Genomic DNA, 27,324 nt, shown 5'->3' with positions numbered 1-27,324 from the left:
CGATATATATTACTTTTAGAAAATGGATAAGGCAAAGCGACCACATAACTTCAAGCTTGATTTAGGTTTAGAAAATATAAAGGTTTATGATTTGAGTGATGCTTTTGAATCATATCATACACATGAAAGGAGGCCTTTATAGAGTGATAAAATATGATTGTTTTTATCTCTATCAAGGTTCCATTTGCATATAGATAGTTTCAATGCAAATACTGTATTTTTTTCTTTCATCTTCACTTAACAACTGCTATATTTCGTGACTAGTTGGTGGGCTTATGATTGTTATGACAATCAATCTATTTTTATTATACAATTTTTAATAAAGTTTATATATCATATAAAACTTAATAAATATCATCTATGATGCACTATGATATTTTGCTTCTTATTATTAAGAAAAATTTTGATGTACTTGTTATTGAACTTTTTTAAGATTTTACTTAACCTATTCTACATTTTCATCAATGACTTTTAGCATTATTTTTAATTTCCTACTGCCATTAAAAATAATTGCAATTATTATTATTATTATATTTTTTCTCAATTTGTGGCACTATAAATTCTTTTAAAACATGACTTTTTATCTATAAAAGAATATTTCTTAGCATTTTGAGTAAAGATAGATGAAATGAACCTAAATTTGATGATATATATATATAGTATATGATAAATTATTTTTTAATTTTCTCATATATTTTTAGTTTTTTAAATTTTATTCATATGGTAAACGTGCATTATATAGTAGTATTTATAAATTGATTTATGACGGAGTGATTGAAGGAGAACCAATGAGTCGAGTGATTGAAGGAGAACCATTGAGTAAAACCAAAAACTTGCATTTTAGAATGGTTCGCCTATAAAAAAGATTGCGAACACGAAAAAAAACATAAAACAAGAACACCCACTCGTTTCTGCCCTGCACTTCGACAGGCTTTTGTATATCTCTTCCTCTTTCGATTCATCGACTTCCTTAACCTACGAAGGTTGATCGCTCACCATCTCGACTCCGCAGTATAGTACGATATCTCATTAATTTCCAAACTACATGCGGCGATGAGGAGATGGATCGATTTGAATAGCGTGTGAGATGACGACGAAATCGCAGTGGCCTCAGCCTCGCGAGACAGTCCAGTTATTGCCCTCTACCTCTGTTGCTGCGTTCGGCAGCCTCCGCAGCATCTTACCAAGTTCCGGCGACTTCGAGCTTTCTGCCCCTCACCTAAAATCTGCTCCGTTGTGCTCCTTTCTGCTCCAATTTGAAATACCTTGGGTAAAAGAGAAAATAAGAGGAATAAAGGCCGAGTCTTCTTCCATACATTGATCAATTTCCAGAATTTAGCGAAATATATATTTATATTTTTGTTCCGTTATTGAACTCGGATTGTTGCTGGGGCCTTCTTTATTGGGTCCCGCCTGACACCACTCTAGAGGATGTCAGGCGCTAGCCAGGCCATTGAACAGCGCATCGCCGCCTTCCCGGCGAACAAAATGGAGGGGACGGCTGCTGATGGGGAGCATCATCGACGCTCTAACGACGGCGGCGGGTGTAATCCAGTGAAGAAACCTGGTCCTGTGTCCATGGATCATGTGCTGCTCGCCCTCAGGGAAAGTAAGGAGGAGAGGGAGGTCCGGATCCGTAGCCTCTTTAACTTCTTCGACACTGCCAATGTCGGCTACCTCGACTACGCACTGATCGAAGCCGGCCTGCTGTCTCTTCATATCCCCGCCGAGTACAAGTACGCCAGGGATCTACTCAAGGTCTGCGATGCCAACCGCGACGGCCGCGTGGATTACCTGGAGTTTAGACGTTACATGGATGACAAGGAGCTGGAGCTCTACCGTATTTTCCAGGCCATTGACGTTGAGCATAATGGGTGCATCTTGCCTGAGGAGCTCTGGGATGCACTTGTCAAGGCAGGTAATACCATGATATGATGACTTGAGCTTCATTCCACTGCTTTTATCAGCAGGTATATTGCGTGTGAGATGCCTCTAGTCAATGCATTGCCATTTTATTTGCATGAACTCGAGATCATGGGCGGAATCAACCTTCCTTTGAGGGTCTGCAAAATAGGGTTAAGATTTGCATAATCTTAATGGTGAAATATAAAAGAAATTTTATCTTAAAACTTTTGACAAATATATTTATTAAGGGGGTTTAAGGCAAAATAATTAAAATGCTTATTTTACTAAGGAAAATTTTTTTTTTTTCAGGGTTTCTAGGTCTACTCCTACTCAAGATAGCAAAACATTTCAATTGTTTCCTCATGATTAGTGGATCATGAAGAAATAATATTTAGGCCATGCAGGATCTCTGTTCTTATATCCTTTAAGGGCCTCATTCCCTTGGATAACTTGCTAATTTTGATAAGAGCAATTGCCAGAACCTTCTTTGATATGGAGGCACTAGTTTTCAGATATATATTGAACATATTATTTGGTGCTTTTTTGTTTCTTTTTTGAAGCCACCAATTTATTCTTACAACGCTTAATGTTGACACCCATATTCATTTGAGTCAGGTTGATCAAGTTGTTATGAGATCCTGAAACAGATTAAAAGTTACTGATTTCGGACCAGCTTGAATCTTCTATAACTTGGAATTTGTGAAGTCAGAAGTCACCAAGAGCCTTGAGCTACTTAGATTCAAATTTTTTCAAATCACTTAAGAAACATCCCTTACTTAGTACACAAAATCGAGCATTGAATGCTCCCAAAGGGCTCATAAAGTTGCTTATTTGGCAAGTCTACCGTCTTAAGGATTCAACTATTTGTCTAGAATACTCTCTAGTTGACTAGAGGCTCTCACCAAAAAAACTTGTCAAGAGTATTCGTTCTTAGTTTGGAACTTGCTCGACGTTTTTAACTGGTGAGCAACAATCAAACTCATCAACTACACAACTAGCTACAATGAGTTTATTCGTATATTCTTCTTGTAATTTCATCATGCAGCCATCCTATATTGTCAATTGTTTTAGCTATATTTCATTTTCTTAATATTCTTATATGTAAACTCTTTTTAATAAGTGTAGGATGCTTTAAAGCTGATTTCATTGATGATTAATAGAAAAATATTGCTTGTAATTGCCTCCAAGTCTCTTTCATCCAAGATGTGACTAGCAATATTCTCTTTGTTTCTCTTCTCTTTCTTTATCTTCTCTCTTGACCCCTTTGTAATTGTCCACCCCACAATATGCAAGGCATTATTTGCTATGGCTTTATTCATCCCATACCATTTGAATCTCTTATTTTAACCATTTTTGTTCAAATTTCTCAAGAGATCATCCATCTTAGGTTTGCTCTATTATGAGTGCACTTAACTATAGAGTTCTCATCAAAATTCTATTTAGTACACCAAAAGGTGCATCACATATTTGGTTCAATATTTTATTTTTCTCACTCAATATCCTTTCCTCACTCAATATTCTTTCATCTTCCTATTCTGATGTGGAAATTGGTTCATTCCTCTTTATTTGAGCCTAACTTTGGCGATCACTTCTTTCCCTCTATATTTGCGATGTCACGCACTCTCTCTTGTGGCCAAATTCATTGCTTTCATTCCATCTTTGGAAGAGTTTTAACACAAGCTGCCTCCATTTTCTTTATAAATTCAAGCAAACTAAATGAAAGTAATTCTCACCTTGATCAAGGTATCAAAAATGGTCTTACATTAAATTGAGCCTCCTCACTTTCACCATGCCATCAATCAACTTTCTATCACAAATCACATTTGATATGAAAATCTCAATCTTGTTTTTCATAAAATTGAGCATCCTCGCTTCCAACAATTATCACTCAACTTCCTACCACACCTCACATTTGATATGGAAATCTCAATCTCATTGAAGGCTAGTTGTAGTGAGGAGGGAATTGAAATCCTTTTGGTCTAATAGTTCATGATAGAGAAAAGTTGGCATGGTGTTGCTACATCCAAAGAAGATGAGGCTTAAGGAGAGCAAGAAAGCTTAATACATTTCTTATGGACCTTCAAAGTCATCATGAAGATTGAAGATATTGCTTTTCACTCAAACCTTCATTCACCTTTTTTTTTTGTTTGCAAGGATTCGAGCCTTACACCTCCACTTTAGTAATCAAAGGAAACCATTAAACCAAGTGATTGGCGATAACTTTAGGGTACTTTTAATTGATGTAAAGAAGCATAGATTTTTGCACCCTCATTGTGATTAAAAGATGATTCTGCATACTATTGAGAAATCCACATGCCACATGTAGCTTCTATGTAATTTTGCATTAGTTGGAGGAACATCTCAACTACAAGGTGCATCAGAGGATGGATTAAATCAAGAGAAGCCCAGTAGCTAGTAAGTTAAATTGCCTTCTAGAGAAGGAGAATTCTCATTTTAAATTTTCATTTATAATAGGGAAATCCATGACCATGATGCTCTATTATAATCAACTATGCTTCTTTTGGTCGAATTTATCATCAATCATCATGCATTGCCTAAATTTGAACAATATGCTACATCAATATTGCTAAATACATGTATAAAGAGGTTTCCTCAAGTACTCCATGTTGAAAAAGAATTAGTGTATTCATATTTTTTGGGTATTCGTAGAAGAATTCTCTTCTATTTTCTTTCTCATGCTTAGGCTAAAAACCCCCGAACTTTCTCTCCTCTGATTGTTAGCTCCCAAATCTCTCGTCCCCTTACCATGCTATAACCTTAGTTATCTCTAGCTCTGTTGATCAAACCCAAGGATTTTTATTGAGCAACATATCTACTAACTCCTGAAAATTCCCCCAATCTCTGAACTTATCAACTTGGGTAATCTACTCTAATGCATTAAACCCTAAAGCATGAAACCCACCCCAAAATTTCAATAAAAAACTACCGTACTAAACCTCTTATCTCCTGCTTTCAATTTTAGATTGAATGTTTCTTGATACTCTTCTAACAATAGATTGGTGTGAGAACTTATGTATTTGTGACTTTTGCTAACTTTTTTAGGTTGTTATGCACTGCAACAACTATGCTGTAGTTATTATTTAGGGATTTTTTTCAAGTTTTTTAGCCATGACTTACAAAGAAGTTTCGAGTCTTTATTTAACCCCATGGTATGATTTTGATGGCCATTGGATTTATTTTTGACGTTCAATATGTTGGTTTTATGAAGCTTCAATCCATTTCATGCATGTTAGCTTGTTTCAATTCTTGAATATTTCAGATATATTTGACACTTTTCAGTCACTAAATATTTGTTGTATAGGTTACTCCTGATTACCACATGCTGATATTTCATCCCTTTTGCTTGAAGTTGACTCAGGTTATTAGAATTTAATGAAATGCTGTCAACATTGTTTCATGCGTACATCAAAATATAAGTTTTTAAAAGAACTCAAATGGTTGAAATGGTTCTTTTAAATGGATTAAAAGGACATTTTTTTCTCAAAATCTTTAAAATGAATAATCTGTTGCATATATTTTTGTGCAACTACTAAAGCTTCGTTTTGAACAACTTTCTTACTGCCTTTTAAAGAAGCTTGTTTAGTACAAATTTTTCTTGAATTAAAAATTTTTGTACTAAAAAGCAGCTTTAAGAAACTCTAAGAAAGCTTCTCCAAGCGAAGCCTTAATCGAGTTCTAACTGTATGTTTCAAGGTTGTTAAAGGGTTGTTATTTTAGGCCTCTTATCGAGTCTGAGAAAGAAAGATAGCTTGGAAACACTTCATAAATATGTAATTGCCTGACTGAAGTTAATGTCTCCCTTGTGGTTGATGGATTTCATCTAATGAGTCAAACCAATGCATTTTTACAGGAATTGAGATTGATGATGAGGAGCTAGTTCGTTTTGTAGAGCATGTTGATAAGGATAATAATGGTATCATAACTTTTGAAGAGTGGAGGGACTTTCTTCTGCTTTACCCACATGAGGCAACCATCGAGAACATCTACCAATATTGGGAAAGAGTTTGCCTTGTAGATATTGGTGAACAGACTGTTATTCCTGAAGGGATCAGCAAGCATGTAAATGCAAGTAAGTATTTAATCGCTGGTGGGGTTGCTGGAGCTACTTCTCGTACAGCTACGGCTCCTCTTGACCGTCTCAAAGTGCTCATGCAAGTGCAGACTAAGTGTGCTCGCATTATTCCAGCAATAAAGGACATATGGAAAGATGGACGGTTCTCGGGTTTTTTTAGAGGGAATGGGCTAAATGTGATTAAGGTTGCACCTGAGAGTGCGATCAGATTTTATGCCTACGAAACCCTAAAAGATTTCATTGTAACTGCCAAAGGAGAAGAAAAGAGAGACCTAGGTGCTTCTGGACGCCTGATTGCTGGTGGGTTTGCCGGTGCAATTGCACAGACTGCTATTTATCCTTTGGATCTTGTAAAGACACGATTGCAGACTTATGCCTGCGATGGAGGAAAGGTTCCAAAGCTGAGTGCACTGTCGAGAAATATATGGATGCAAGAAGGACCTCATGCCTTCTACAGAGGCCTAGTTCCTTCTCTCTTGGGGATGATCCCTTATGCTGGAATAGATCTTGCAGCCTACGAGACCCTAAAAGATATGTCTAGAACATATATTCTTAAAGATAGTGGTAAGAGGCTTGTATCTAGTTATATTTTGTTCCTTCCTCATTTTTTTTCCTTTGTATGATGTTCTTCTTATATTGATGAGAAGTTTCAAACCCCTCATCTTCTTATTGATGGTGGGGATAATACTGCCTTGGAAGCTGGTTGGTGGTATATTTGCATGATAGGTTCCTTTCATAATATTCTGAAATGTTAACTTTAATGTAGAACCGGGTCCTCTTGTACAATTGGGCTGTGGAACAGTATCTGGAGCTTTGGGAGCAACATGTGTTTATCCTTTACAGGTCATTAGAACAAGGTAATTCTTGCTTCACCTTTGATTCACTTTTGCATGCTAGGTTTCTCTATTTTCTTTTTTTTTATACCATCGTGGGGCTTGGCATGATAACTAGTCTTATTACCTGCAGAATGCAAGCACAACGTGCCGATTCAGCTAATGCATATAAAGGAATGTCAGATGTATTCTGGAGAACCCTCAAGCATGAAGGGGTTTCTGGATTCTACAAAGGCTTATTTCCAAATTTACTCAAAGTGGTTCCTTCAGCAAGTATTACTTATGTAGTTTATGAAACAATGAAGAAACGCCTTTCCCTTGATTAAACGGAAAGCATAGCTATTAAAATTGACATGTCTGACTATAGAGCATGAAGAAGATAAGGAGGATAACGTAACTGATGCAGTTGGTCATTTCATTATTTTACAAAGTAGTTTACTTATAGATAAAGTCAAACATCTGTTGAGCTGTACTTTGTTTTACAATCTACTTTAGAAATCAATTAAGTTGGAATGTGAAGGTGGTTTTCAAGGACTGCTCTTCCAGGTATTTCTTTCTTCTCCTTATGTATTTTTCTTTATAAAGAAAGAAAATGATTGCTAATGTATGATGCTATCAAAAGTTTTGTCTTTCAGCAAATACATGAGTAAGATGCAACTTTCTTTTCATATCGTCTTACCTCTATTTTAAATTTTTTATGCGAAGCTATAACTAGTAACTACATTAAGAACATGTTTGTCTTTGGATTTCTAGAAAGTCCTCTCCAAATTTTAGTTTTGTATTTTGTACGTTATTTAACAATCTTGCAAATTATTTAGCATGATATTGTGGGGTTATTTTGCACTGTTTAACTTTAGCATGACGTTCCAATGTTGAAGCATAATCCTCCTCTATGTTTAAGATGAATTTTTGACTTATTATACTAGTGAAAGAAGAAAAAAACTGTGATTCGGTAATAAGAGGTTATATATGGTGTTAAGAAGTGAGAGTGATGATTATGGCACCATGTGCAATCCGTGTACGGAAAGCATAAAATGCATTGTGGAAGAATTTAGCTCGGGCTCATAGAACCTATATGAATTTTCATTGTAATTGTAAATTGGATGTAAAAGTGGTACTATAGTTAGGGGTGTCGATTTTTTATGTTTATATTAAGCATCATTAAGCCTGCAATTGCGCCATCTATGCCCTACGGGGTTTATTTTAATTTGTTGACCCTACTCTTAAAAGGGTCTAAAATAATAAGAAACTAATGCACGTGCATATTTTGCGTAATGTCTGTGTGCTATCTGTTATGAAATTTATTTTAATTTTGTTGGCCTAACTTTTAAAAAGAGTGTATGATGATAAAAAATCAATCCATGCGATACTCTTGAGCGTGCAATTTTGCCCTCTTGTTGGGCAGTTGAACAAGCATAACTTTGCAACATTGCTTATCTCGTGATGTAGGTACATAATTTTGGATCCTCACTTTTCTCGTGACATAGATACTGCACCAGTATTTACATTGAACCATCTAATATTGTACTGTGGGATAATATTGTTAATAGGTGAAGGGCCTGATGAATGCTGCTCATATATGTTCCTTGCTTGGCTTATATTTGAAGATTGAATACAGGAATTTCTATGGGAAAAAAATGTAAGAAAGTTTGGTCTCAAGGAAATGGATAAAGGGTTTTCTTTTTTTTTTATTCTTGAGAAGGGGGACATAAGAAGGTTTTGGCTTATGCGTTATGGGTTACTACAGATAAAAATGATAGAAGAGTGTCCCAGAGATATGCTGCCGGTAAAATAGTGTTTTATAAATTAACAGTCTTTAATCTGATTTGATCCTGTAAGTATTTGAGTTCTAAAATCATCCTTCTTCTCTAAATATAGTTGACTGGATTATGGTTGAGCAATGATTATGCTTGCGAACCTTCAAGTTTTTTTCCCTCCTGGAGAGGGCAGAGAACCTTTGAGGACTTTAGCCTTGAAGCCTCTCCCCCTAGAGAGCTCCAACAAGACTCACCCAGGCTACAGGAGGAGCAAGCGTGCAACTAGCTTGGAGTAACCGTGTGATCCCCTCACACTACTTCTCACTCATGCACAAACTCACATTCTCCTTCCTTTCACAAGACCTGAATCTTTTCAAAAAGCTCCTTCTCAAGGGTTCCTTCAACAGTTACGTTATTCTATCTCTTTTTAATGAATAACAATATTGTTTATATAATTGGCTTTAAGAAACCATAAAAATTCAAATTAGTTGTTTCTGTTTGTACAACACGATCATAGAACGTACAGTTCAATCAGTTCAAAACAGCTTTCGTCCTAGTACGAAGGAGTACGAATATGTAATAATTTTTCAATACATCGTACAGTATGATACGAATATCGTCTAGTACGATATACTATATTTCTTCTGTTCATACAGGACGAATGCTGGGATGACCTAAATTCGTCTCTGTTCATCGTTCGGTATGATCCCATTCGTACAGTACGATTAGTTAAAATTATTATGGTTGTCTTGTATGATGTATAAATCGTACAGTATGATTAGTTCAAAAATTAAGGTTTCGTCCGGTACGTTCTTTGGTACAACCAAAAAACACCTCGGTTCATCATACAGTACGATCCAATTCGTATAGTAAGATCATCAATCATTAATTAAACCTTGATTTAATTGACTAATCACAGGGGTTAATTTTAGCATGTTTTCAAAATATTCGTATAGTACGATTTACATCGTACAGTACGATATGTTCAAAATTTAATTCTTAAAAACTTGATTAAATTAATTTGGCGGCTAGGATTTAGGGTTAAAACAAATCGTACAATACGATCATAATCATACAGTATCATTAGTTCACAGAAGTTAGCCGTTAAGCCACAATATATCGTATAATACGATTTAAAATCGTATAGTATGATCTACATAAAAAAAATTTCTTAAAAAAAACTCTCCCCCTGTGTGTGTGCATGGTCACTCAATTTGCATACACTGTTTTGTGGTCTGACTCAAGAAAAAAAAATTACAGACTCTTTCACATCCTATTCTACCCAGTCTAGAGTCTTTCGTTGTCTTGAGCAGTGTGTAATCTTCCTGAAATGTTAGTACTCACAGATAAGAGTAACATTCAAAATATTTGATGAAGAATGAAATAATTCAAACAATATTGTTTGTCATTGTCAAAATCACAAACTAGGCTACTCTTTTAAATCATATAGTACGATTTAAAACTTGGATTGCAACAATAAGAAACAAGAGAGAAGAAGATAATATATTAATATTCATAAATCTTAACTATGGTTGATTTGCAAATCAATCCAAAAGCCGGAAACACCAACCCCAATTAGACTCAAATTTTTGGACATGATCGAAGCTATTTTTCATTGAATCAATGGGGGCATAAATAATATATTAAGTGTTATTGAAAATGAGGAAAAAAACCGCTAGGAAATATACCAAATTACCTCCTTGAATATTTCTCCAGATGCTATAATGACAGCACATAGAAATATCTCCTTGTTTGAAAACAAATAACACCACTCCAATTTAAAGGTTTCAGTTAAGTATTTTATTTTTTTTCTTTTAATCTTTAATTTGGTCCAATATATATTGCTTTAATTGATTTTTATATTTAAAATATTTTCTTCAAACCTCACATGATCGACTCTTGTTTCTTCAATAAAATATTATTAAATTTATATAAAAATAAAATATAATTAATTGTGATACTAATATGTCTTTGAAAATTATATACTGAGAGACTCTTGGCTTTCCTGCTGCAGCTCCCTCCACTTTATAAATTATGCTTATAGAGTTAAAAAAATTTATTATGAAGTGAGAGGGATAATATTACATGTATCTGTACTGATGATGAAGTATCAGTAGCTTTTATTGCATCCAATGATTTAATATCTACGGTTAGATAATTGATAATGGCAAGAATTTTAGAAAGTGGACTCATATCTTCTATAAGTGGGTTTGTATATCCTAATGCTTGATAAGCCTTTTAATTGAAATATATCATATGTAATGAAAATATGAGTAGAAATTATGTCAGGAGACAACAAAAAAATTAGCTGTAAGTGCAAGGGTTATAATCATGATGTAGTAGTTGATGGATTCATAGGTTGAGAGTTGAGTAAGTTAAAACATAATCAGCGTTATTATATGCTTGAGGTGAATTCATTTGAAAAATAGTTGCAATAACATTCACTAATATCCACTCGTAACTTATGTGAATAAAAACTATGTATGTGAAGTGCTATTGAAAATGCAGTATCATACAATGAGTGACAAGTCATGCTAATTAAATCAAGAGCTATTAAGAACAAATTATCAATGTCATAATGCATATGATGTTGCTTAATCTAGTAAGTCAATTTGATAGGAAACACTTGAAGATCTCAAGAATTTTCCATCAATCTTTGGAAAATAGCAAAAATTCTCTGCAAGAATCCACACAAAAACCAGAAAATAGTAGATAATTTGTATTATTTAAATTATCTCTGGCTCTGGATGTATGTATGGATGGATAGATGAGGAAACCGATAGAAACTGAAAAAGAAAGAAAAAAAAAATGAATGATCGATTAGATGAATCTTTTCGCTACACGGATCTTGGGGTCGTTATAATCTTTCTCTCACAAATTCCAAGACGCCGTTAGAGCCCAAAAAAATCTAAACCTAAGAGATCTCAAATTTCAGTCAAATTTAAGATGTCATAACCCTAGGAAAATAAATTATTTAATGCATACAATTCAGAAGAAAATCTCTAAATAGTCCCTACATTCAAATTTTCCTCCTAATTTTCTCAAAAAACCTTCATAAACAATTCTTTTGTAACTGGCAGCTTGCACGATGCATATAGGAGGCGGAGAGTTCTACCCTTATTAGCGTGAGCCGGTCCTATATGGAACAGGTGGACTAGTCTAACAATACTCCCCTCTCAAAGACCCACATTGTCCTCAAGATGGAAAGACGACTCCCTCCATTCCCTCCTCATCATAAATAGTAAGAACCTAAAGAGTTCGGTCCTTACACCTGTGCTCTGGCGTATACCTCTCATCACATTTGAAACTGAGACCCTTCACCCTCTTCTCATGTAATTCCGTCTCTGTGAGCTTCCTGATGTTGTCCGCGGTTCTTCTTCCGCAGTCTTTTCTTTCGAAGTCCCCTGGGAGAGTATTTGGTGTTGGCTCCTTGGATTTCAATAAGGTGGTGGTCATCCTATATGGGCCTCCTGAGCTGCTGCCTCATGTCTCTCTCTCCAAGTGTCTCTGATCATTTACCAATTAAGCTAGCTCCATAGCCTCTCCCAAGTCACAAGGCCTTATTACTCTAATTGTTGCCTGGATCTCTAGTGTCAATCCTTTTATGAAGTTCCCCTCTAGCACTAGTCTCAGAAAGGCAGTCCAATCTGCTAACAAGGTACTCGAACCTCTCCCAGTACTCTATCACTGAACCATCCTGCGTCAAGGCTAACAACTGCTTGTAGAAGTTTCCTCCCCTGCCGGTTCGGAAATGTTCTACCAAACAATCCTTGAACTCCCTTCAACTCCGTATGAGTCGTCGCATGTCCCTCCATTGGTACCAAGCCAAAGCCTTCCCTTCCAAACATAGACCCGCTACTGTCAGTCTTGCCTCCTTCGTCAACTCTTTGACGGTGAAATATCGTTCAACCTTGTAGATCCACCAGTGCACATCCTCCCCCTCAAAGATTGATATCTTCAATTTCCTTACCCTCGGATCTGTTCCCTTTGTTCTCACCATAATTTTCCATTCCCCAATGGGGTGGTTCCCCTTAATTGTCCCAATCATCCCCTCTACGTTCATACCCAATCCTTTCATCAAATTTCCACCTTTTAAATTCAGCAGCACCCCTTGGATCATCACAAACTCCTCTTTCCAACTCAGCCTTCCTTTAGTCAAAATTCCCCCTTTCCCTTTCAAATTCTGCACCCTTCCACTCATGTCTAACCCCCTCACGCCTCCTCACATATCCTCTATCTGGCTCTTCTCTAGGAATAAGCCCTAGGGGAGGCATTTTTTCTGTTCATTTCGAAATCTCCATCTCCTGAGCTTCCCTTCATTTGATTGGCTTAGGGTTTCATCGCGTCCCTGGCTATCGATGACTTCCCTCACCTGCGACAGCTTTTTTTTTGGTTTGGCCCTCAAGAACTTTCTTTAACATCTCTTCCAGGATGGAAAATTTCGAATCAAACTTATCATGGGTGACTGAAATATTTTTCTTTAAATCTGAACCTTGAGTTTGGAGATATAAAATTTCATATTTCATTTGTCCGATCTCTCTTTCCAATATTTCTACTTTTCTTCCTGCCAGTCCCTTTGTCTCAGTTTTCGTCATTTAAATTTGATTCTCTAATATATTCTTCTTCATCTCATGAAGATCGAAAACTGTCTTCCACGGATGAAATTCTATCTTCCACTGTTGTTTTCATTTGGATCATCTCCCCTTCATGACGTTACTCCAAAGGATCTACCTTCTTGGATGCCATAAATACCTGGATTTTTGTAAAAAAATATGGATATTAACCCAAAAAACAACACAAATCCCTTCCTCTGGCAAAAAACAGCCGCTGAATTTCCCGAAAAAAGCCTACAAACAGTCCCAAAATCTTCTCTAATGCCAATTTGTTAGGAAAAACTTGAAGATCTTAAGAATTTTCTATCAATCTTTGGAAAGCAGCAAAAATTCTCTGCAGGAATCCACACAAAAACTAGAAAACAGTATATAATTTGTATTATTTAATGAAATAGAAATGAAAAAATACCAAGATACAATTGATCCTCTATTCGAGAGGAGGATCTATCTCTCCCAAATCTCTAGACACCGCTAGAGCCCGAAAAATCCTAAATCTAAGAGATCACAAATTTCAGCCAAATTTAAGATGTCATAACCCTAGGAAAACAAGCTATTTAATGCATACAATTCAAAAGGAAATATCTAAACAGTCCCTACATTCAAGTTTCCCTCCTAATTCTCTCAAAAAACTTACTAAACAACTTTTTCGTAACTGGTGGCTTGCACAGTGCGTACAGGAACCAAAGAGTTCCGCCCCTATTAGCATGAGCCGGTTGTGTATGGGCTGGCTGGACCAATCTAACACAATTATGGAAATGGAGGTCTAGAAATAATATCCAAGTCAGGTTGTATGCCATATAGGGATTGTGGCTTATCACTGGATTCAAAATCTGTGTTGAATAATACATGCTGCAGATTTGAGATCACAACAGGTATGTGTATCTCACGGGCAAATTTTATGTTAGGCATCTCAAGGAGAGAAGTCTTATCTAATATGTCTCTAAGGCTAGAAAGGCTAGGTTAGGAATTTGATGCCATATTAAATGTGTGCAAAGTTAGAAGGTATTAGTGCATCAACTTTTAAAAAAAGAGAAGCTTTATTAAGCATAATATTGAGTAACTGATTAGATAGTTTCACACTAGTCATGTGTATCTTAGGTATAATAGAAAGTTGATCAAGAAGTTCACTAAGAATTTTAGAGACCACAACAAGCATGTGGCTCTCAATAGAAAGATGTGCACCAAAAGGCTCATTGATTTGGATGCTGAAGTTGGATGGGGTTCAGGCTCATCATGATAAAGATCTAAGTTAGATGGGTCAGTAGTTGAGCCAAAATATTTAATTGCAGACTTACAATTTCTACATTTGGAAAGGGATTCTAGGTCATCATCAAAATCTTTTGTAGGTGTTTGACCCCCTTTATTGGATTTATAAAACCTGTCTTTAGAATTTCTCAATATTATTGAATTTTTCATCTCTATAATTGAACCTATAAAAATTTTAATGAGCTATCATGCATGCTAAGATCTAATTCTTTTGATCTTCTTCCATCAAAAGTAGTAGGGTATTTTCTAATAGATAAGGAGTCTGTCTTATGATTATGGCTTTTAGGTTGTCTTGAGCGGTAATTAGATTTAAAATTTCATTTTTTTTTCATATATGCTCATATTAAAGATTTTATCTCTAATAAGTCTTTGTGCTCTTTTCAATACGTCATTCTAATGTATTTTGGCATTTCTTATCAATTTTAGTTTTACAAGGTTCTGTGACAGTCATCCATTGTTTTGCATTCAACTAAATCATTTTATTTTTGAGCCAATCTAAATTTATTAATATGGCACACCATAAATGTGTACGTTTCAAATTATGGCTTAGTCTAGGGATTAAATTGTGATGTAAGGCGGTATATGATTGTAAATGGAGTATTTAAGTGCTTTTAGAAATATGAAAAAGACATAATGAACGATGATGAAATATTACTTAATAATGTGATCACTAAAATAATTTTCAAGTGAGTCTCATGCCCGCTTTAGGAAGTCTAGGTTTTTTTTTTCAAAGCAATTTTAGTCTTATAAATACATAAACCACTTATATATTTTTATGCATAAATTACTGTTCTAAAAAGAAGAAATAAAAAAAATTATGTAATAAAGAAATGTAAGTTTATGACATAACTGTTGCAATCTTTAAGCAATAGTTAATAACTTACTTTTATAAGTGAAGATAAACATGCATAAAACATATTAATCATGACTATACATTAAGAAAATATAATTTTAATTTTTCATGTTTTAAAAATACAATCAATAGGTTGCATGGAATATTTCTTTTTAATCACATCTTTATATTGCATGGAATGGACAGGGCATATTCTAAAATAGGATTGACTGGATTTTTATGTGTAGAGGATCTTGTTCAATAACTGATGTTAAGGGTTATCATATAGGTGCTGAAACTGAGAGCTTATATTTTAATGGATGAATTTCCTTTAAGGAGACCTTGAAGGCCTAATGTGAACTTTAAAATTAATTTTTTTAATAGATTTCAAAATAGTATATTTGCCTGTCAATTGAAGTCTTGTTAACTCTAGCCCTTTAATTAAGGATGATTGAACATGAAATTTAAAATCACTTTTCATTTTATCCCGCATGAGCAATGTTCTCATATGCTAAAATCAAGTATTTAGCATAATCGTCAAAGTTCATGCAGAGGATATAAAGTCTTCCTAAAATGATGTGCGTGTCTTCCAACACTTTTGCACATTCTTCAGTGCATTCACATACTTTGAGTGTATTGACATGCTTTTCAATGCATTCATAGTATACATTCACATGCTTTTCAATATATTTACATAGTCTTTGCACACTTTTCTGTACAAGAAATTTGATAAATCATTTATAATTTTTCAATCCATAAAGCATTCTCAAATATCCTGCTTGTATATTCGTCATGTTTGTTAGAGCGTATGCATGCTCATTATTTTCAAGAGAGTTATTGTTTTGTGCAATTTTTTACTTTACTTTCATTACGTACTTGCTCATTTTTTAGCGCACTAATATACTATCTGGGTGTGATATTTGATGCATCGGAGGCATTTGCATGCTTCTATAGGCAATTTTAATATAATTTGAGATTGTCTCAAGATACGTGCACATGACTTGAAAGTGTCTCAATTTGGTGACTTTATCCGCTTTCACATTTTTTGCATGAATTTTGAGATGTTTCATGTCAAAATTTGAAAGTTGTGTTGCAAAATTCATGCAATTGACAATATTTTGCAAGTTTCAATCTTTGTCTTATATTTTGCAATTTTAGATCCGGTGGTGATAGGAGGAAAAAATGAAATGAATATACAACACATTTTTTATATGCTTTAGTGCTGTTCATTTGTGATTTAAATATTATAATGCAATTAAAGTTGTGGGCTCCATCGGGACACTTCTCCAAGTTATATATATATATATATATGAGGGTAAAGAATGCCTCATTTCCTGTAATCCATGGTTTCACTTGAGTTCCTTGGGTTCCTTAGGGGTTTGGTGAAGTTTTTGTAGTACTCAGGTGAGTTTGCAAGACCAGTTCCCTGTAAGTCTTGTATCTTGTTCAATATTTCATATATATATGTCTTTTGTTAGTTTATTATTTCTTGCAATTTATTTTAAGTATTTATCTTGTATAATTATTGCTTAGATTATTTAGAATTTGCAAAAATTAGGTTCTCTATAATGTTTGCTAGATTCAAATCAAATCAAAATTTTGACAACTTCCCGGCATCTTTCTCACAGTTGGATTCTTCGGTGAGATTGGGTCTAACCACCATGCCTAAGAAAGGTGTATGGTACTATGGTTGATGCCTTGCATCTCATGTTTAAAAATGCGTAATCGGGTATTGAGGCATTTTTCGTTCGTGAGGCGAGGCGAAAGCCTCAAGGTATTTTGAGGTAAAAGATTGTGTAAACATAAAATGATAAATTTGTTATATACTCATGAGTAAAAAATATAAAACATAAAAATGCACAATATATTATGTAAAATCAAAATATCCCAATAATAAGACAACAAGAAATATAGTTCAACTCAAATTTTATCTTTCCAAAATCACAATATTAGTGCAATATATCAAACCCCTAAACATAATGCTTCGCTTATTCTAAATATGATGAATACAATAATATGTCGGGCAGCTGGAACAAATTTTTATTGTAAGAATAATTTTTATTGTGAGGGGCAACTTCTATTCGGTACCCCTAGTAGTAAGCCTCAAAACAATAAAAATAAGGTAATTTAAAATTGTAAATAAACAACACTTCAGTCCTATAAGCGCAGTGAAAGCGCATTGAAAGCACAACAAATAAACAAATTTTTATTGTAAGAGTAATTATAAAGTTTAGGGTTAGGTTTTTTTTTTTAAATTTTAAGAGGCGGATGCCTCTAAAACATGAGGCAAGGCGCGCCTCAGTGAACTTGAGGCGTATGCCTCAATGCCAGCTCTCATTGCTTAGGATTTGAGGCTTAAAAGTTTAAAATTGCGCTGAGGCGTGTCTGGTGTGCCTCTTATTGCACAATTTTAAACCATGCTTGCAACAACTCGACCTGAATTCTCGAATCCCACCGCCCAAGAAAGAATCCATTCAGGAAGGAGATCTACATAAGCAATTTCTTGCCTTGACTCAAGAATGGACCATCATGGTGTACATCGAGAGATTTGAGTTGCCATCAGGACAGTTGAGGGGAGTCTTGGAGGTGGTATTGGAGGGAAATTTTATGAGGGGCCTCAAACCTGACATAAAGCAGACGTCCGATTAATGGGACCGAGGGGGTTGAAGGAGACGATGCAGCTAGCCTAGATAGAGAAGGATTAGAGACAGATGGAGATGATCGATAAGAGCAGCGTAGTGGGAGGCTTTTATAGAAGTATCTCAACTTAACTGGCTTCGAGAACCCAGACGATGACATTTCAGTAGAAGGCACTGAGGGAGAAGAGTGGAGGAGTTTTTCTCGGCGCTAATCACAAAGGTAATAGTGCAAGACAAGAGAGTGATGGGTTTGTGCTTCCACTATAATGAGAATTATGAACCAGGCCATTGGTGCAATGACCACACACTCTAGGTCCTTATGGTTTGTGATGAGGGGACTGATACTGAGAATCTTGTGGAGGAAATAGAAGCAGGAGGTAAGCACCTACATCTTAATATGGCAGAAGGTCTCTTAATTCAGTGGCGGGATTTACTCTAAATCACACTATGAACGTGAAGGGACAAATCAGGGAGTAGCCAATATTGATCTTGTTGGATAGTGGGGATACTCGTTACTTCATCTCAAATCGGTCATAGACCAGTTGGGATTGAAGTTGGTGGATACAAGGAGCTTTGGAGTCATGAATGGAACATAAAAGGTGGAGAGGAGTAAGGGGATTTGCAGGAGGCTGTGCTAAAGTCCAGGGCCTATAAATTATTCAAGATTTTATTCCCTTGGATTTTTGAAGTGTTGAAGTGATCCTAGAAATGAAGTGGTTACAAATGATGGGGGAAATGAATATGGACTAGAAATCTTTGACGATGAAGTAACAGGCAAAGGGAAAGAAAGTGGTGCTGCGAGGAGATTCCAGCCTATGCAAAATCATAGTTTCACTCAAAACCATGGTCAATGTGATATAGAGGGTAGGGTTGGGCTACTTGGTGGAGTTGCAGAAAGAGGAGGAGGTTCCAGAGATAGTCTAAACGCTCCTGCAACAATTTAGTACGGTGTTCTTGTAGCCTCAAGGCCTACTTTTCCCAAGGGAGCATGAGCATGCCATTAACCTGAAAGATGGGGTATCCACTATCAGTGTTCGACCCTACCAGTACCCATAGGTTCAAAAGGATGAAATTGAGAAGCTAATCAAGGATATATTTGAATACCCCTTACCTAAAACCCTAAAGGAGTTGAGGGGGTTTTAGGACTCGTAGGATACTACATGAAGTTTGCGAAGGGATATAGCTTTATATCATGACCATTGACAGAGCAATTGAAGAAGGATAATTTCAAATAGGGGGAGTCAGCCAACCATGTGTTTGAGCAGCTAAAGAAAGCCATGTCGAGTGTCTCTGTGTTAGCATGACTAGATTTCAGCCAGCAATTTGTCATGGAGACTGATGCATCAAGCTATGGGTTAGGGCAATCCTTATGTTGAGTTAGAGACCCATCTTATTTTAGCTAGGTGTTGACTGCTAGGGCCAGGTTGAAGTCGGTGTATGAAAGAAAACTAATGGCAGTAGTGTTGGCAATATAGAAGCGATGTCCTTATCTATTGGGGCGACACTTCATAGTCATGATAGACAAGAGGAGATAGTTCTCATCCTTCCACCTTGAGGATAATGTGCATTTTTGGAGAGGGAGTATTGTTGCGGTAGGAGGGGGGGTTTGGGCGGAATCAGGAAGAGAGCAAAGGGGAGGGTTTGACCAGTCTTGTGGGCATGCATATGGAAGGAGTAGAAATCAAGAGGAGCTATTTAGGAAGGTTTCCTATTTATGTTTATTGTGTTTAGGTAGGTTTCCTATATTTTGTTTATGCTATTTAGGAAGAGTCTATTTGTGTTATTGTGTGCTAGGACTATTTAAGAGAAAAGTTTTGTCTAGGGTTAGGGCATGAGATATTTTGTTTTTGTTGTAGTTTTATTTTGAAGAGCTTTCTAGTGGCGTGTATGGTTTATGGGAGAGCTGAACTATCTCTCGAATAGTAGATCAATTATATATTTCTTTCTTGTTGAAGAGATAATCAAATTTCTGCCCTAATCGTTGAATTCCTGCATTTTACTTATTGCCTACTTGCTGTTTTTATTTCCAAGAGGCATCCAAGTTACTGTAAAGGTATTTATCATTGCAATTGATCATTGTGATTGGATATGATCTATAGCGAAGCTTAGTATGGAACATGGGCAATTTTCGAGTTGCTTCTTCCTTGTGGAAACACAAATAATGCATGTAATAATTTGGTTGTGAAATGTTGAGAATGATGAGTTATTGGACACGATGCAAGTTGTAATATTGAACATAAAGGTACGGCTAGTGGGGTGATGGTAGTGTACGTAGGATGGGCCGGTGTGGAATGACATCAATGAAGAAGTGGCTGCAATATTATTTGAAGGAATCTGTGTAAACCGAGGAGAGGTAGCAAGCAAAAAACAAGAAAAAAAGGAGCAGTATAGCATCAGTGTTAATTAGGGATGCCAACCATGGTAGGGGTGGAGCTAGAAAATTTTGTTAGTGGGATACAAATTGATACTAGCTATTAAGTTATTTTCTTTAAATATCTTTTTTCCTCAGTACAATCACAAATTATCTAATAACATTTCAATAAAAAATTAAAGGAAATCTCCCCATGTGGCACTCTTATTTTTCATTAAGTTCCTAATGTTCTTCCCAGCAAGACAATGCTATTGAATTAAGTTTGAATAAATTGTTCTCATGCTTAAAATTGTTTTGTTTGAATCAATTACAATTCGACTTTATTTTTGAACTCTAATTAGATTAATCAAATCACAATTCATATACGATAGTATTCTTATTAATTACTAATTAATAATTTATTATATTGATTCGACATAATTTTATTTACTTAAAATAAGTCATGAATAATTTTAATTTTTAAATTGATGCAGTTTTAATTAATTATTCATATTAAGCTTTATGAAAACTTATAATTAACTTAACCAACCCCAAAACCCTTGCCTTTCTCCCCTTTTTGCTCCTAACCAAATTCCTATAATTATAAAGGGCATGTGTTAGTACTAATAAAACCCAATACATATAACAATAAAACAAGCTCCAATAAATCCTCACAATCACCTCTATCCCACACACACAAAAAAAAGAAACAATTTAATATAATCATCTAAGAAAGTACTAAAGATCTTTTCCATCACCATTGAAATTTTTCTCACACGAATAGTTCCAAATCTATTATAACTAAGAATAATGAGTAGCATCTAACCAAATGTAGATATGAGATACGCAGTTGGTAGGGAAGTTGCGAATGGAGGCAAGTTGATAAAGGTGAGAATTGGGTGAACTAAGAACCTTGCTGGTGCTTCATCACTGTGTGCAGGAGTCCAGCGAGATCATAGATTTAAGAGGCTTTGGTTATCCTTTTGGGTCAAGCCAATGGGGGAACGGGTTCACTAGTTTCCCCATTGTATCCCTGCTCATGGCCCATTAGACTTGTAGAATACCTTTAAACTATTGATGAAGACTTCAAAGATGTTGAGGCAAATAAGATGTTAGAGAATTCAAATTTATGACGAATGGATCCAAGAGGGGTGATTTAATGGAATGATATCGGACTAGGAGAATGAGATAAACAATCTTAGAATTTGGTGTGTTAATGTGATGTGAGGCAAGATCATCCCATATCCATGAATATGATTAATCTGCAAGACCTACATCCACAGGGTTATGAGCAGCTTGATTTCATTTGGGAGGATCAAGGTCTTTCATTTATGACAAATTGATTCAGGAATATAAGTATGGTGATTTCATTTTGGAGGATCAAGATTTTTCTTATGAAAAATTGATTTATGACTGCGAAAATGTTATGATTTGGTGCTAAAAGGGGTAAATTTATTGTAAGCACACCAGGTAGGGTCCTACCTATTGGTATCATACTTGAGATTTCTGGAAGCACTATAAGTGATGGGGTTCTTTTGCATTGTTATTTAAGGTTCTTGGAATAATCTTAGGTAAAAAAATAAAACGCAATGCTTTATTTATTGAAATATTCATATTCCTTAACGAAAATATAATCTCCATATATGAATAGCTTTTGCTTATAGTTCCTAGAAAAGCGGACTAAAGAAAGGAAATATTAATGAAATGAATATAATAAATCACATAAAAAAATTATCAATATATTTCATCCTTGCTAGCTTTCTCCTGTATTAAAACTGATGGTAAATTGACACTGATTTGCAAGTCTAAAACGTTGTTGCTGATCTCGTCGTTAGGAAATCTTGTTGATTTTAATTTATTTTTCCATCTGATTTCAATTTTTCTTACTCATTGAACAGGAGTTGGGGGCTTGTATATTCCTGTGTATTTCTCTTAGTATGAAAGCGGCCATAACAAACTGAGAAGAAGATATCTTTGAATACCGGTTGCTATGCTGCCTGATAACTCTTCTACCATCAATCCATAATATTTTTTAAAAAAGATTGAATTTGTGCCCATCTTGGCAAGAGTTTTATCAGAAAATCCTGAGTGCATACTTGCGCTGCTCTGTAACTAGAGTTTTTGTATACGGTCAGTGTCATCTAGAACGAAGTCCATCTGCTTACTGTAACTAATTTTAGGAATCGTTGTCAGTATTTATAAGCTAAGTATTAGGCTGAGGACTGATTTAGACTTCATTTGGGATGACTTTTTTAATGCTTTCTATAGCAGCTTTTTAGTACAAAAATTTCTAATTCTGCTTTAGAATGCAGTAAAAAAGCCGTCTCAAACGAAACCTTAATGGAAGTAACTTGGCATCATTTTAACGAGCTGGGAAAACTCACTATAATTTTCTTGCATGGGCAAACTTTGGGTTGCAATTCGTATTTAACGTAGGACATTATTTGTTTTAGTACTAGAACTGCTGATTCTTACCAGATTTATGATTTGGGAGATTGCTGTTTATGCTGGATGCTCATTTACACTGCAATTGGTCTGCTGGCTTTTCTTCTTTAATGTTATTTGTTTGTTGGTATTATGTGTGAGGCTTTCAATAATTACCAGCCGTGATATGACAGACTGCTCTTCCAAAACTTCTGTAGCGACCCACAAAACAGGAATACAAATATTTTTATGAGGCTTAAGATCTGTTTCTTTATGATTTGACCATTTTACCAACAATGTCTATTTAAAGGGCAATAAGGTTCCACCTATCCTTTTGCAGGTTTTATAATATGGTTCCAAATGAAAATTTGACCCAAAAAAATGAGTATTGGTTATCATATATGGTTAAGGGGGCTTGTTTCTAGTGTAAGATATTGAGATGTCATTAGAAAAAAAAATTATGCTTTGAAAGAATGACAATAAATGAACACTATTCATGTAATGATAATAAGGAAGCTAGAGGTCCAAAAGAAAAAAAAAATCTATGGCTTTTGATGATTTTTATCATAAGCTAGGTACTAAGAAAAAAGAAAAAGAGTTGTATACATTACTTTTAGAGAGCTATGATTTTTTGCCAAGGCTATTGATGAATAAGTGTAGAGATCAAAGAAATGATCTATTTATACTTTTTATTCATTTTTGTATGGCATGTAATGAGTACCGTTAGAATTTATTAGGTGTGTAAGTTATTAAAAATATATAATAGAGCTTAGACTTATTTTTTGCTTAAGCTAGAGTAAAGTTGTGTACAAAACCCCTTCTTGACCATGCATTGATAGGAACTTCATGCATTGGCATACACATTTTTTTTAGCTTCAAATAATATTAGCAATAGTTATTGAAGATGATAAAGAGTTCTCAATCATAATAAGATTAGAATAAAGATTATCATTATGTTTTTATTTGCATTAATCGTATAGATGCTTGCAAAAGATGTTTAAGTTTAAGTAGTGTATGCCTTTGCATGTAGCGTAGTTCTAATTAGTAAGACATCTGTTGTGGTAAGTGTAAAGAGAATGATTGAGAAAATGTTATGAAGATCAACGACAAAAAATTTGTATATAACATGCAATTTTAGTGAATACAATATTAATTATTGTTTGTTAATATTATTATTGGATAAATAGTTAGATAGTTGTGATAAATTTAAATATAATGATTGCATTAAAAAGGATGATATTGTTGATGATATAATACTTAGAAATAATCCTTGGTTGTTAAAAAGGAAAAAATATCTCAAGTGTGCTATGCGGTAAGATGGATAGTGTGACAAAACTATTTTAGCACATGAGTAGGTGCTATGCATTAAAATGGAAAAATATTAGGGAGATTTAAAACTAAATTTTATAATATAGCTCATGAGTAGGTTGTGTATGGCTAGTGTTGGTTGGTAAATAAGTCATTTAGAGTAAAGCTGAGCGTGAGGGAAATGAGAATTATAAGATAGAAGTGTGACAAAACTAAAAAAATATAGATTGATAAATAATTATATTAGAAGAATGATGGGTGTAGAATCAGCAAAGGTTATATAGTGGAAAAGAGGCAAATGGTTTCGGCATACACAATGAAAAGTTGAAGCTGCATCAATATGATTAGTAGATTGTGGATAATATTAATTTGAAAGATTTGGAAGAGAAAGGTGTTCAAACAGAAGATGGTTTAAAAGTATATTCCCATTTCAGTTGGATTATATTAAGGATCAGCTTTAAACCCATATCTTTTTGCTTCAGTCATGAATATTCTTACAAAACATTTGCTTTAGTCATGGATATTCTTTACACTTAGAGACAGAATGCAAAATAAGTATATACATGAACATGTTTGAATAGTTCAAGTGGAAGATAATATTAGAGAGAGTTGTCTTAAATGGTTGGGTTACATACAACGTCAGTCTTACGATGTCCCAGTTAAGAGAGTAGATGTATTTTGACTTAGGTTTAGAGGTAGACCTAAAAGGACTTGGTTAATAAGTATTAAAAATGATATTTTTTATTAAATTTAAATGAAAATTTTACTCTTAATTGTGCACAATGTAGAAAATTGATTTTTATAGTTGGAACCCATATTATGGGATAAAGGCTTCTTGTTGTTGTTTTTGTAGGAAGAGAAATGTGTAGATAAAAATATATATATTGCACAGTAATACGATGCCTGATACACACCAATAGACAACAATATTGCACAGTAATACGATGGTATGTAATACACAGCAATATTGCACAGTTAATTGTCCCAATATACTTCGAAGGAATCCTATTCAGATTTGATGAAAATTCTGTTGACAGTCCCAAACAATTTATCCTACTGTGCTGATTGAAGTTTGGAAGTTGTTCTTTCAGCTTAATTTGTTTGCTCTATCCAGTTCATTGTTTATTTTTTTCTCTTAACAGATCCCTCTTGGTAGAGCTGGAAGACTCAGTAATAAGCTTTTTTGGTTGGGGCATGTGGCTTATGGTTGCCATGTGATGGTATACACAATGATGAAGTAGATCCAAAGCAGAATACGAAACTCTACATGCGTTGGATTCAATGAGCAGCTTATAAAGAAGCAAAGCAACAGAGATTTTAGAGAGCTTGTGCAGTAAAACCGAAGAAAAAAAAAGATTCCCAATTAAATAGAATTCCAAATACCCAACATGTAAAGAACATCCATCCAATGGCCATTCTTCTTTGTTCCACCTTTACTGAGATTTAGGCTTCGTTTGGGACGACTTTCTTATTGCTATCTTAAACAGTTTTTTAATACTAAATATTTCTTAAACTAGAAATTTCATATAAAAAATAATTTTAGAAAATATTAAGAAAACTGTCTCAAACGAAGTCTTAATTTTGAACCCCATAGAGCAGCTTTGCGAATAGCTTCTCCCTCATAATTTACTTCTATGAAGCCTTAAATAATAAAATCGCCTATTATGAAGGGCTTTTCAAACCTGTTCCATTGCATGGGGATATCCAAAGAAAAGATTGCTGTGATTTTTCAGGTAAACTTTGCAGAAAGAAAAAGTTCCTTGACGAGAGGAAGACACAATATAAAGAAACATTAGAGAAAAGGGGAGAGAAGAATTAGAGCTTAGAAGAATAAGTTATAATATTTCACTAAATTGCTAGAAAGCATAATGTGATTGAGTAAATGTGTCAGGGTCATCCTCTGACCCTTATCTATAAGAAATGCTATATTTAAAAAATACAAGCTAAACTATATGGCAAGGCTCACAAGTTCTTGTTATAAAACAATAAACTTAGGCAGCATATAACTTTTTAATTAAATAGAGAACTCATGGTCGATTCTTAGTAATGGATGAATTCAATGAGTACTTCGGATTGACGAGAAGCTTTGAAACTTACTCTAATTCTTTGGCGTTTCAGGCATGTAGCATTGAAGATTTCAAGTGATAGTTGTATTGAGTAAGGATTATATCGAGCAGTGAGAAATATGTATGGTACACAAGTCATCTTGATTTGTTGGTTTGGAGCTTAAGTTTCCACCTAAAAGGTCTTAGATTCGAGTCTTGTGTATGCGATGTTTATGTGAATCTGTCTTAATTGGCTTAAATGTACCCCAAAAAAAATATTGGATAGCTTTAACCACTTGAACTCTATGATGAGATCATATATTTGGCGACTCATTCTATATAGAAATTGGCATTTTTTGAATGGTCACCTTGCTTTAAACTTGGTTCATTATGATTAGAAAGCCGGATATATAACTCAATCTAGGAGACAATGGGTATTCAACTTTCTCCACAAGAAGAAAAGATAATTGATCAATTGCCAAAATAAATAAGAGTGATGAGAGTGGGCAACCCTAGTTTTTTAAACTTGCTTCAAGGGTTTGAGGAAAAATGCTTAAACAAGTAAGTTGATATAAGTGGTTGATTTAATGAAAATTTTATGTCAAGCATTTTTACTTTATGATCACATACCCGTTATGCTCTATTATTACAATACCTATAAGAAGCTACATCCTAGCCCTACACATGACATGATGTTGGCACCATTATGATTAATTATGGAATTCTCATGAAGCCCTTTACACACCTTTGGGATTTCTACTTCTACTTTGGAAAATCATTATTATTATTTTTAGAAAGTTTATTCTTGTGCATGAGAAGTTTCATCTCATTCTCAAAAAATTTTCCAAAATTTAGGAAGCCTCTCTCATTCTCGATAGAGCCTCCCCAACCTCACTATGGTCCACTCCAACACAAACCCAATATACTCTTAGTTCAATAATTTATTATGCAATATGGTTCACCCATTGAGCATAAGTAATAAAAATAGTATGCACAAGCAAGGGTTCAATAAAGTAAACAACAAAAGGGAAGAGCAGAAACTAAAATTTTCTTGATCTCAACCCAAGCTCCCATACCCGAAATCCCTTCATCCTTCAAGTCTTTAACCATTCGAACTCCACTTCTTGTAAAGTTTCATTTCATTTTATAACAACCTTTATTTCATTTCATTTTATTGCTCTTAATTATTGTTATTACTTATTGATACTAATTAGTGGCATTAGTTATTATTAGTAATCATATTATTATTATTAATAAGA

The 27,324-nt window shown here is 34.7% G+C and overlaps 1 protein-coding gene across 3 annotated transcripts; it reads left to right on the top strand.

Moving 5' to 3' along the window:
• Nucleotides 1-857: 857 nt before the first annotated feature.
• LOC110105353 (calcium-binding mitochondrial carrier protein SCaMC-1) lies at nt 858-25,456 on the top strand. Of its 3 annotated transcripts, none has more exons than XR_002304134.2 (5): nt 858-1,918; nt 5,777-6,562; nt 6,765-6,855; nt 6,965-7,377; nt 25,163-25,456. XR_002304134.2 is itself a non-coding variant. In XM_020834819.2 (4 exons), exons 1-4 carry the CDS (start codon nt 1,432-1,434, stop codon nt 7,155-7,157), a joined length of 1,557 nt encoding a protein of 518 aa, XP_020690478.1. In that variant the 5' UTR covers nt 858-1,431; the 3' UTR covers nt 7,158-7,499. The 3 variants fall into 3 exon arrangements, 1 of the variants encoding a protein (XP_020690478.1); XR_002304135.2 differs by lacking the exon at nt 25,163-25,456 and adding an exon at nt 22,187-22,695; XM_020834819.2 differs by lacking the exon at nt 25,163-25,456 and having other exon boundaries at nt 6,965-7,499.
• Nucleotides 25,457-27,324: the final 1,868 nt, after the last annotated feature.

This window comes from Dendrobium catenatum, unplaced genomic scaffold (genome assembly GCF_001605985.2).
Source record: "Dendrobium catenatum unplaced genomic scaffold, ASM160598v2 original_scaffold_30712, whole genome shotgun sequence".
NCBI lineage: Eukaryota > Viridiplantae > Streptophyta > Magnoliopsida > Asparagales > Orchidaceae > Dendrobium > Dendrobium catenatum.
Note: the sequence above shows the minus strand (reverse complement) of the source record. Positions and strands in the feature narration are given on the sequence as shown.